The 12,210-nt window shown below is 39.5% G+C and overlaps 1 protein-coding gene across 1 annotated transcript; it reads left to right on the top strand.

The window, feature by feature from the left end:
- The first annotated feature begins 4,923 nt into the window (after nucleotides 1-4,923).
- LOC101157687 (actin-binding Rho-activating protein) lies at nucleotides 4,924-11,855 on the top strand. The gene is made up of 2 exons (XM_020703313.2): nucleotides 4,924-5,937; nucleotides 10,339-11,855. Exons 1-2 carry the CDS (start codon nucleotides 5,305-5,307, stop codon nucleotides 10,774-10,776), a joined length of 1,071 nt encoding a protein of 356 aa, XP_020558972.1. The 5' UTR covers nucleotides 4,924-5,304; the 3' UTR covers nucleotides 10,777-11,855.
- Nucleotides 11,856-12,210: the final 355 nt, after the last annotated feature.

The following is a 12,210-nucleotide window of genomic DNA, read 5'->3' as shown; positions in this document are numbered from 1 at the left end:
CACACTGATACCAATCTGTCTATGAAATTTAGAGAGCATGTCTGTGTGTGAGAGTCTGTTCAGTCTGTGTGCAGTAAACTTAGCGCAAAAAAGGAAGAACGGATATTGATGTCTGGTAGATTATTTCATCACAGTAACAATGATCCTTGGCAGTAAATCTTATTCTGTTGATAAGCCTGTTTTCCATGCCTTGAAATGGTGCCGCATCTGTAGGGAATATTGTGGGATGAGTAACACAGGTACGTATTTGGGTTGTGGATATGTTTGTTGTGCCTGCCTGGCACCTGATTTCTCCTTAATGATCAGTGTGAGAAGGTCATCTTCTCCGTATGAGGAGGATCTGGGGGTCTTGGCAGTGGCAGGTCGGACACTCACCGGAACACAGGTGTCTGCTTCATTTTCACGAAGACAGGCATTTATGTTTACATGCGTTTGTTTCAGTGGTTTTCAAGAAATCCTGCTTTATCTGTAACTGATTACCTGGATCAGGTGTGTTTAACCAATAAAGAGCTTTAATGGCAGGTTGGTTGGAAAACACGTTTGACACCAGCCCTTGAGGCCTGGATTCTGACACCCTTGATTTACAGTACATTTTAGCAATGATGATAAACCTCAAGCAACTTTCATTGCCTGTACGCTTCTTTTTCTGCGCTCAATTTTTCTTTTGGTTATGACAAAAAATTGTAGCCCCAGGCATCTTTCTCCTCTACCAAGCATATCCAAAGTGCATCCCATGGATCAAATTGCAGCCCATGGGCAATTTTAATGTGGTCTCCTGCCCCATTGAAGGATTGTTGGAAGGAACATGAAATAGATGCATTTACCAGAAGATGGCAGCAACACTGCAACTGCATTTAAAGGTTACTGTCCCACTAGCTAAATGCTAGCTGCATGTGCAACAACGCGATGAACGTTGAACGAAGGGCGACACAAAAACGAGAGACGGGATTTTGTTTGGAAAATATTCTCGTTTCCAACAGCATTTTTGAAGTTAATCTAGATCTTTTGATGGCAACGGATTGAAATATTCTGCTTCCAGAAACAACAAAAAACATGTAACTCATCAAAAAGAGTCCCAACCTTTGGGCTGTAGAGGGTGTCCAAAAGTCTCATTATGTACATGCAACTATGACCCTCTAACTGTTTAACTTCTGTATTAGAATTTCCTGAAAGTTTCTCTTTTCCTCTGACAGTGGTTTTTCATTGACTTTATGAGCTTCATGTTCCCCACAAGTTGTTTGTTATTACCGTAGTGCGGTGGGATCTGCTGCCATCCAAGTGTGAAGCATGAATGTGTTGAAATGGCTAGCAAACTTGAAAAAAGTGTTACATGAATTCATGATATTTTCCGTTGACACTCAGCTCTGCTGCTCATGCCTCAAATGCAACAAAGAGGTAATCTAAGATGATTTTTAACATGGTGTGTTTAATTGTCAGCACACATCTATAAATTCTACACAAAACGGATCCTGATTACGATTGATGATGAAGTCATTTAGTCGATAGGTTTTTCAGTGAGAGTCAGTCAGGATGGGGGTACGTAACTGTGTGTCACACGCTGTTTTTTTCTCTCTCTACTAGAACTGGCACTGTGTTCTGGCAGAAGAATCAAGCAGGATCGAGATCTCACTTCTGACTCACCTTCATATGCTGAAAAGTAGACAAAAATACCCTGTAAGGAGACAAATGTAACGCACAGAAATACTTAGATCTGTGGGTGAGCTTGGTCACACTTGAACTATGCCTCAGTAGAAAGAAAAATGACGGTTATTGAGACGCATATTCTCCTTTTAGTTCTTTTTGTAAGGATGAACAAAATGAACTTAGTACTCAAAGAAAAAAATTACACTTCATGTAGGAATTCATCAGCTCATTTAGGGGTAGCTGAAAACCCTTCTTTAACATGGTTGTAGTTGTCTTTTCATCCGTGTGTAGATTGGTACTTTACATTTTTCATGTTTTGAATTGTTTCAGCAAAGAAAACAAGCATCCACCAGTATTTCAGAAAGACTTCTGCTGATGGATGAAACATGAGAAAAACAAATAGTTTCTTCACACCATTTGTTTTTGTAATAGAAGGACATTTCTGGAAGTCCCAACTGCATTGGAACAAAAAGTCCTGGCACAAGATAATGATTTACTTATGCATAATGTATTAAAAAAAAACTAAATGAAAGGAAAGTAAGGCCTGAGAAAACAAAGCCATGAAAGGGGGGAGGCTTGAGTATCATCTGGGGGGGTCCTAACCAGGTAAAAGGGGAGAGAGGCTGTGGAGACCGAGTCCTGGTGGATTTGTTCACCTCCATTGTCAACAGAATTATACACAGCTTGGGCTCTAGCTGGGTCCTGTTGGAGGAGTGACCCCCAAACCTAGGGGAGCATAATGGAAAAGGGATGTGCAGTGTGTGATGCAATGGGCTGAGCATCCTTTATTGTTTTATTTTCTTCTTCTTTAGTACTCTGAGAAGTAGTGTGGATATTTTCAATATGCTGTTTTGGTTTTTTAGACCCAAATTCTGGCATGATTAGGGCCGTGTCTGTCATTTGGCAGGTGAGTGGACCTATGGGTGGTCCCAATAAAGTTTCAAACTTGACTTTGTCCCTCCCTATTTCTATTTTCTTTTAGTTTGCTAGATTAAAGTCAATATGCTCTCCCCAGGTCAGGCTTCATTTTGAAGGTGCCAAATCCAAGTCAGATATTATGCTCAAATATGTGGAATAGTGGAAGCCACAGTGTACTTTAAATCCTTCCTTCAATTCTGTTTTTTTGCATTGTGCAAGTGATTTTTTGATCACCTGAAAAACATGCTGTTTTGCAAATTGTGCAATTTTGAATTCTACATTTGGGTTCTTATTAAACAATGCCCTCGATCTATCTGTCAGGCATCCTTAATCATGTTTGATCATTTTAGCATTTTTCTTGTGTTGAAGAATTTATTTTTAAATAAATTTAACCAAATTGCCGACACGCTGCTTCTTGTCTCGTGGTAAAGTTTTTCTGTTGAAAACAGCAAACAGTGTTTCATTATTACGGTGATCATCATTTCCGAGCCTCTGATGCACAAAACTGAAAGCTTCTCTTCTGACAGAGACAAGTATAAATACTGGGTCTATTTTTGTGCGAGCCTGTCGTGCACAGCAGGCAGTGGAAGCATACACAGAAGCAGCATTGGGCACGAGGCCCAAAACCTTCAGTGTGCACATATAAGCATTTCAGAAACCTGAGCTGGTGATTGGCCTCTTCTGCGGTTATTTTTGTCAGCAGGAACTCAGCTTTGTCTGGCCTTTTATCAAAAATTGTTTCAGTAAATGATTTAGATATCAAAAGAGGAAAAAAAACTCCATCAGTTTGTTACTGTGGGGCCTCAAATTCAAAGAAATAAAAGGAATTTGATTGAAATGTATCATGTGATGAGAACAGACATAACTTGAATGTGGATTCATGATAGTTTGAGTTTATTTTTAATTGCTTCTCAATTTAGGCTGCCATCTACAAGTCTAGTCTCCGTTTTTTTTGGTCTTTCAACCACAATTCATGATACCTTAACATGATGCTGAATGGAACTCATTATCCCTCAGTATGACAGTGACCCTTTCACAGCTTCGTCTTTCAACAAGAAATCCAGAGGGTTTTATTTTCATTTAGCTTAATTTTATCGATTTCAAACATGTAAAAAAACAATCCCGTATAAATCAAAATACTGATCACAATAATCAATCATTAAGTAATGTAATCCATTTCAGCTAAGGCTTCAATAAGGCTTCTTTTGAGAGAAGTCAGGAAAATGACATGTTTAAAAAGAAGACAGGCAGAAGGTGTAGCTTATTAAAGCCTCCTCCTTCATACCCATTCAGCTTTGATACAAAAAAAAGGAATGCATTCAGTGCTTTGCTGGAACATACCTGACTGCTTTCTGTCCCGATGGGGAACTCTGGTACTAGAAGTCATTCCTCTCCGCCTGAGAATTCAGTTTCACAACAACAGCTTGCCCTTGCCCTCGTTGTTCTTGCTTGTTTTGTATCCCCTTTTTCTTTTCTCACTGTCTTTGCCCTCTCATTTTTAAACCTTGTCACCCCCAACTCCGTCATTTCTCCTCCAGCAGGTCTGAATAGAAGAGACATACCACACACCCATTAAGGGAGAGCTGCCATGCAAGGCAGTCTGAACACCAGGAACAATGGGAAGTTCATTCATCAGCCAGGAACACTTCGACACAAGGGCAGGGTTGGGTTGACCGCTCCACCTCTGTGCCATAGTCACTTTAAGATGTATTTATGCTGTTCCTGCTTCCAGCTCATTTCATAGAAAGAACAAGGGTCCATGGGGGGCTTTTTTATTGTCTTGCAGCTGGTACATGGTAATTGCACAACTTTCTTTAAATGATAACAGCTAACGTACAATTTTTTTTTCCATTGTTAAGAATTGTGCCATCACAAACACACAGTGCAGCTGTTACGGCTGCAGATGTTCAGACATGTCAACAAGCGCCAGTGGGTCTTTCTATGCACAGACTTCAGGAAAGGACCTTCACACTGCTAATTTGAGGCCTCTAAAAATAAGTGTCCATGCATGAAATCAGTCATTTGTCATTCCATTAAATCAGTCCTTTATATACAAAGTTAGCTCATGCACATTTACAGTGTGTTGACCCCTCCCCGTGTAGAGCCGATTGACTCAAGCCATAAGCTTGTTTGTCAGTAGAGGGTGAGCTCGGAGAGCACTGTAGCTAAAAACACTGGACACCTGTTCCCTGGACTCGGCTCGGAGAAATTCCACCCTCAGAGTGTGTATGTGTTACTCTCAGTGACAAGAATGTTGACACGGGACTTTTCCCACATGGACATCTTGCACCATCATTTCCTTTATGACTTTCCTGTATTTAAAGGCTATGAGGATGCTGGGGGGGGGCTTAGGAAAGTGAATAAAGGCACAGACTGTACACTCTTCACACCAGTCACCAGTCCCCACTGATGATCTGGAAGTCTCTGGATGTTTCTGTAAAGATCTGACAAAGATATAAAGCTAGAGGTGTTTACAGCATCGGTGGCAAAGATTCACACCTACTCTCCTGATCATTCAGACGGCTTTACCGAGATTTCTCCAGAAGACTTTGGAATTTTTCTCATCCTTGGACTTTTAGTATCAAGCTAACGTCTAATTTTTGAGAAATCTTTGGCTTATATATATATATTATATATATATTCTTTAAAAAGAGCTACAACAACAAAAAGAATTTCAACTCAAGATTTTATAAACCTTAAAAAGGCAAAAAAAATCTTTGTCTCGTTTGTTATTGTGTCACTATGAGTAGCGGTGGGGTATCTACAGTTCCACCACAGGAGCCTCTGGCTTTTAAAAGTGCTGTCCGGAAGTTAAAGTCTGCCGCCATGGTGGCCAACTTAGCCAAGAGTTGGCAGGGATGGGCAAACGAGCATACAGGGAAGCAAGACGCCATCCCGAGTGGCTGGATGCCTTCATCTATTGAGGAGGAAGACAAAAAAGAGCGTAATCATGTGGTCAAACTCAACGTTACTCCACGGGTTATCGCAGTAGATTCCCAACAGAGCAGTGAGAACAAAATCCGGTCCTGCTCTGTCATCAAGACCATCCCGCTGAAAATCAGTGAGTGCAGCAGCAGCAATGTGGTAAACGCCATCCGGGACAAGATGGAGTCTGGTCCCGAAGAGAGCAAGCCATTTCTTGGCAACGAGTCTCCGACACGGAGACGCCACATGCGGGCACTACAGAATGCAGGAGGAGGGCTTATCCAGGACAAGAAGATGATGCTGGAGGAGAAGAAGAAGCTGGGCTCCCGGAGCAGCAGTGTGGACACGGAGGACAGCGGTCTGGGAGAGGAGGCCAGCCTCAGCGATAACAGCGAATCCAAATGTGAGCAAAGTGGCATTCAGCAGCAAAAAAAGACCAACAAACCGAAGGTAGAGTGCTCTTTATTATTTGAATTATTTGTGAACATTATCAAATATTTTTAAGATTGCTTTAACTTTAGACGTCCAGTGGATTCTGTTCAAAGAGGCGTGAAATTCTCATGATTTTCACAACTTCATCTGGTTTTACTATGGAATGAATGAAAGATTGAAGGGGACAGAATCACTCAAAATATCCAGTAGTTCCATAAGGTGTTACTTAAAGGAAGTAAACCACATCTGACCAGGAACCGACAAACACAGATCAGAAACCAATTAATGTGTTTTCTGGAGTATAAGTTGCAGGAGCTGAAAAACTGTCTGATAAAGAAGAAAAAAACAAATATATGGGCCTCCAGAATACACGCCGCACTTTTGTGAGAAAAGTGCAACGCTTCTAAACAAGTCTGTCAAACCCAGGATAATGCGGATTTCATACCAAACACCATTCACGTGTCAAATTTGCATTTGCTACCTCTATTTTGATGTGCGTCATATTCAATGCTTAACGCAAATCTGAAGATGAGTTCACAAACTAGATGCTTGAGACTCGGGTGGGAGAAGTTAGCGTTAAGATTTTAGCCTCATTGCTACATGGAAGCACTGATTTCTCATTTACATCTCATGGAACACACAAATGACATTTAGAGATCAAGTTTGTTTATTTTGGAGTGCTCTCCAGCATCGGTAATCACGTCTGTGTCTGGGTTCAGTCTTTTTATTTTTTAACGGTGATCTTTACCCTATATACTGCAGGAGTAGCATCTGACGATGTCTATGAAACCCAGTTTGATGACTTGCTGTCCCAGATTAGTCTGAGGAAGTAAAAAATAATAAAACAAGACTAATAATGAAAAATATTTTCAGGAGGAAAACAACCTGGGGGGTATTCCAGAAAGCAGGTTATGCTAGCTCCCACGATAAGTTTGAGGCTAAGGAAGTTGATAACCTCAGCATTTGGTTCCAGAAATGGAGGTATGTTTCAGGGTAGGTCAAGTTACCATGGCAACTCATGCTCTGAACATAACCTGGTCTGGAGCAGGTTTAGTTGAAGCTTAGTTTGTTTACAGAGAGGTGAAGCAGCATGGTGTGTCCATTTAAAGATGACCTAGTGGATGAAAAAGCTCAGATAATACTTTTTCCACCATGAGAGGGTGATAGGACCACATATGGATGTTGGAAAGATAAACTTTTTTACTTTGATCTAACTTAATTATTTGCTTCAGTTAAGATAAATCTTTTTTTTTTTTTTTGTTAGGTCACCTTAAAAATAACACGTAGTTTTCAGACAATTATTCTCCTTTCGTTCAAATTAATTCAATTAAGTAGGTGTAACTTTGGTGCTGCCGTTAGATCCGCAAGGGATTCTGGGATATCATTCCCTTTGCCTGTCTGGACGGATTTGGGTTTAAGTGTGGGTTTTTTACAAAATGTGTTTAGTTGTATAGCTGTTTTACTGTGTTTCACCGTGTTTTGCCGAGCTATTTTGTCCTACTATGCTTACGTCTCTGCACCATGAGTGAGAGTAAGGGAGAGGATGATGAGTTTATATAGCACCCCTACCACCCTAACATGTCACGATAGTGACGGAACATTCTTTAATGAATTTTTGCACTCTGTGCATTTTTTTCCGTTCTTTTTATTGTTATAAAAATGAGCATATCTGCCGGCTCAAACTTAGACATATGAAAGTTCAAGAAATATAAGTAATTAAGATGGAAAAAAGATTAATGGAGTAATGTGACATTTAGTTAGATAAATACGTAAATTTGAGTTGTATGAACAATTATTGAGTTTGAATTAATTTAACTAAATGATTTAAATTATTTTTCAGCCATGTTACTTTTTTGATGGACTTGTAATTTTTTTCCGCTGTCATTAAAATCTCAGACTCCGTCTCACTTAAGTACAGCTCTTTCTTTTTTTTTTTCTCCACGCGTTTCCATGGTGACTCCAGAAATCGGCGATCTATTGAGAATGTCTTTATGTACCGTGCGTTAACCCAGGGTTACCAAGTCGAGCGTAATTACGCCAACTCATATCCGGTCTTTTGGAACCGACATACCCAGAGTAAGCAAGTTCAGGCGGATTTCAGCCAGAGTTCAGGCTCAAAGTCAGGCTAGTTTAAACATGCTTCCTGGAATACCCCCCAGATTGTCCTCCGTGATTGTTTTGGACGGCGATTCTTCTTCTAAGTTGCTGTCTGTAGCAATTACTGATGCACCTAACAGTGCCTTCTAGTGGTGATTAGTGGGAAACAACTGCTAAAGGGCAACCGGTTGTTAGTGGAAACATAGGAGCCAATATTTTTTTTTTTATATCACAAGTGGCTCCTGAGTATAAGTCGCACCTCGTGCCAAACTATACACTTAAACTCCAAAAAAGACAGTAATTCTGCTGCAGTGCCTCTTTAAACACTCCTGCACCTCCTCATAGCTCCATGTTTACCCACCAGATGCATTCAAACTTTTTCATGATTCACACTTGTTTAGGTTCTTACTGTGAGCTGTTCTTGCTCACAAACCTATAATGCACTTTGCATTTTGCTCCCTTTTATTTACCGTACTTTTTCTCTTTAGTCCACTGATGCTTTGTCTGCATTCCTTCTTAAATGAATCATACTAGAGTTCTTTTCAAGTGTGTGAACCTGAACCCCTGTCCTCAAATGGACCAGGATTGTCATGTTTGGCATACACAGAGATCGGGTGAAATTTGGCACTTGCCAAATGATGCACACCTATAAATCAAGCCTCCCAGTTTTAATGTGACCTAAGTTTCCATTTCACCAGAACCTTCTGTTCTGTTTTGTGCAGCTTTGAGATACATTTTTACCTGGTTTTGCTTCCGTCAATGTTTGTTACTTCAGTTTTAACAGTTATTTTGACAAGTAACCGTTATTTACCATTGTTTGAAACTGAATACATGATTGACGTAAAAATTCGGATTGATGCTTGATGGTTTAATGTCTTCCATACAAGGCAGGAATTATAGATAGGGCTCCATTAGGCTGAGGAAAGTGATGCCAGAGGGCAATACCAGGCCATAAAAACACCACCACAGGCTTGCAACGCAATGGAATAAATGTCAATAAATATAGTTACACTCTGGCATGTGTTTTTCAGTCTGACCTTAGGGAGGAACCGTCGGCAGGAAAACAGTGTGGTGGAATAGAGATGGAGTTCACAAAACTAAAATACACCGATGGTTGCAGGAACCAACAGAAAATTAGACAAGAAAACTATTTCAAAGGAGAACTTAAAAAAAAATACAATTTATCTTTAAAAGATAAATTATTCTATGAAAGTTAGTAACTCTGCAAAAACAGGAAAGGACATTTCATTATATTTTACATTAAAGGTAGCTTTATCACTGTTCAGGGTGTCTTGACTTTATTTCTTTGTTTTGGGAGTTGGGGATGCATTGAAAGGATTGCTATCAGGCCCATTGCTTCTGGTTCTATTGCTAAAAACAGTTTTAAGAATGCTGGTGTGTTAGGGACACATGTTCCCTGTTGGGGCAACGCAAAAGTGGAACTAGAGATCAATTTCCATGACTGCCATGAAGTTTATTTAAAGACAGACAGTCATCAATCTTAAGACATTGGGAAAGGAGAGGTTTGAGTGCCGCTTATTGTGAGAAGTGGGTTGGAGTCATTTTTCCAAACTTGGAATGAAACTTTCACAGTTAACTTTTACTAATAAAGAAAAAACCCTAAATGTTTTAGGGATTGTATCACCTATTATGAAATAAAATATGAGATGATGACAGCTTGTTAAAGAAGAATTGTTACTGCTTCCCAAGAGACGCTAAATATATCCAGGTCATCAAGAAGATGGACAAGAGAAATAACCCTGCTCCAGCTTGTTTTACGTAGTGCGCAATACTCGGTAGGAAAAGATCCGTAGATGGTTTCTAAAAAAAGTTTCAGAAGTCTTATTTGTACGAATGCATTTAACAACAGCAGGAAGTTTAAGAGTTAAAATACATCCATATATGTAGAATTTTTAGAGAAATGTATCTTAAAAACCGTAATTCTAGTCTTACTTTGAGATGAATATGGTCTGGAAATAATGGACTGCTGAAATGCATAAAATAGGATGGGGGGGGGGGGGTTGCAAAACAAACCTATTTACAACAAACCTATTTACAAACATATTTCTAATTTCCAGAGCACTATGCTGATATATGACAGTTCATAGTTATAATGGTTTAATGGACAAGGCACTGCAACTTATTTTAAGAAATCTTATCAAAATAAATTCTACTACTTCTAGTGACAGATCTTTTTGCTTATAACAATGAAAAAATTTATCTTTGTAAATGCAGTTCTAGTTCAACTTATTTTGTGTTTGAACAAAAATTGTGAAAAAAAGGATATTTGAAGAAACTGTGTATCATTCTGTTTCTCACCAGATTAAGATTGCCACTGTGGATGACATCAAAAACAGATGGCAGCAGTGGTCTGTGCAGCACATTGAAGGCCAAAAGCTCAACCCCTTCAGTGAGGACTTTGACGCTGAGTATGCCATGTCCCAGCGTCTCCGCAAGGGCGACTCTGGCTACGGTCGACCCAAAGACGGCTCAAAGACTGCTGAGCGCGGCGACCGAGCCCAGAAGCACATCCACAGAGAGATGGAGGAGATGGTGTGGATCATCAGAGACATGGGCTTTAAAGACAAGGAAGGTCGGACCATCATCACATTCGGCCGGCTCTTTGAGCGATACGTCAAGATCTCGGATAAAGTGGTTGGCATCCTGCTGCGCTGCCGCAAACACAAGATGCTGGACTTTGAGGGCGAGATGCTGTGGAAAGGACAGGATGATGATGTCATCATCACTTTGAGGGACTAAGATAAAAACAAACCTGTCAGCAAAGTAAATTATCTGCAGCTTAACACAAAAATGTAGAGCTTTTAAAGCAGGAGTCAGGCAGACAATGTAGTTTACGTTCAGCAGTTCACCATTTAAACTTTAAATCTGACACGTTTCTATTAAAATGAACACTAGGAGCCACATGGAAACACTCTAATAGATCATGAGGCGACAGCCAACTATGTTTATCATGAGAACCTCGCTAGCTATGCTTCATCCTATATGTCTGGAGAATGTGCCACGATGCTAGCTATGCTTTAAGGCTTTTAACTGCACCCAACAAAACATCACAGCCAGCAAAGACAAACTTAGCTCATTTTATGTAAGCGATATTTTTAGGCATTTATCTATAGAGTGGATGAATCCACTTGCATGATAATTAAATATAATAATAAGCTGGGAAATGAAAATGTGTGCACATAAACTTTTTTAATTTTAAAGGCAATGTACCTTTAAAGCCTTAAAACTGGATAGTCTGTAACATTCTTTATAACATTCATTACATTTATACCATTAAATCATTCATAACATTCAGTACAAGTTTGTTTTGAAAATTATGGATGTTGGCATCTTTCTTTGTTAATTGGGAAGGAGCCAAAAATTTAATTTAACTTGAAAAGGCCCAGTTGTCTGTTTGTAGCGTCATACAGCTCAAGGTTAAGTCAGGCTGTTAGCTTTTTTAAAAGAGAATGATGAGAGATGAGAGCTGGATATTTGAAAAATCCTTGGCAACACAATAGCAAATTGATTTAAATAAATTTAGATAATTTTGGATCTAAGTTGTTCCTGTTCACTCGTCTTTTGAAAAATATACCCCACACTACTTAACATGAATCGGGTTAAAACTATCAGAAATATTTTTTTACTGTTATAAATGTCTGAATTCTTAGAAAGCAGAGATGGTGAAATGTTTAGAAATGTTCTTTCAAACTGAAAGTGTGTGAATCTTCTTACAGAAGAAGTTTTTATAAATACATGTGTGAAAAACCTTTCTGTGTCGTGTGATATTGTTGTCATCTTTGTTGCCACACATAAAACAGTAAAGGCTGAAGGTTTAACACAGATGTTCTTTCTTTTTTTCAACCAGGGGACACTGAGCTAAGAAATATCTATAAGGTGTTCATACAGCATCTTTAATCCCAACCTCACTTTAAATAAAAAATACAGTACAAATACAATAAAATGTAATGCATTTTACAGAGCCTTGCCCTTTAAAAGATTTTGTGGCCACAAATTAGCATTTTGTACACAAAAATTATTATTTTAGGATGTTAAACTCCTCGGTAGCTCGGTTGGTAAGGTACAGGGCTGCCACGCAGGAATCCAGGGTTTGATTCTCGGAGGAACAACGGTACTGGGGGCAATCACCATATCAATGGCGAGCAATTAACATTGCCCAGTGTGATTGGGCAA

The sequence above is a fragment of the Oryzias latipes genome, chromosome 5 (assembly GCF_002234675.1).
Source record: "Oryzias latipes chromosome 5, ASM223467v1".
NCBI lineage: Eukaryota > Metazoa > Chordata > Actinopteri > Beloniformes > Adrianichthyidae > Oryzias > Oryzias latipes.
Note: the sequence above shows the minus strand (reverse complement) of the source record. Positions and strands in the feature narration are given on the sequence as shown.

Coding starts and splice junctions, on each gene's coding strand:
- LOC101157687 (XM_020703313.2), top strand. CDS start 5,305: ATGAGTAGCGGTGGGGTATCTACAGTTCCACCACAGGAGCCTCTGGCT. Junction 5,938..10,338: donor AAAAGACCAACAAACCGAAG/GTAGAGTGCTCT, acceptor GTTTCTCACCAG/ATTAAGATTGCCACTGTGGA.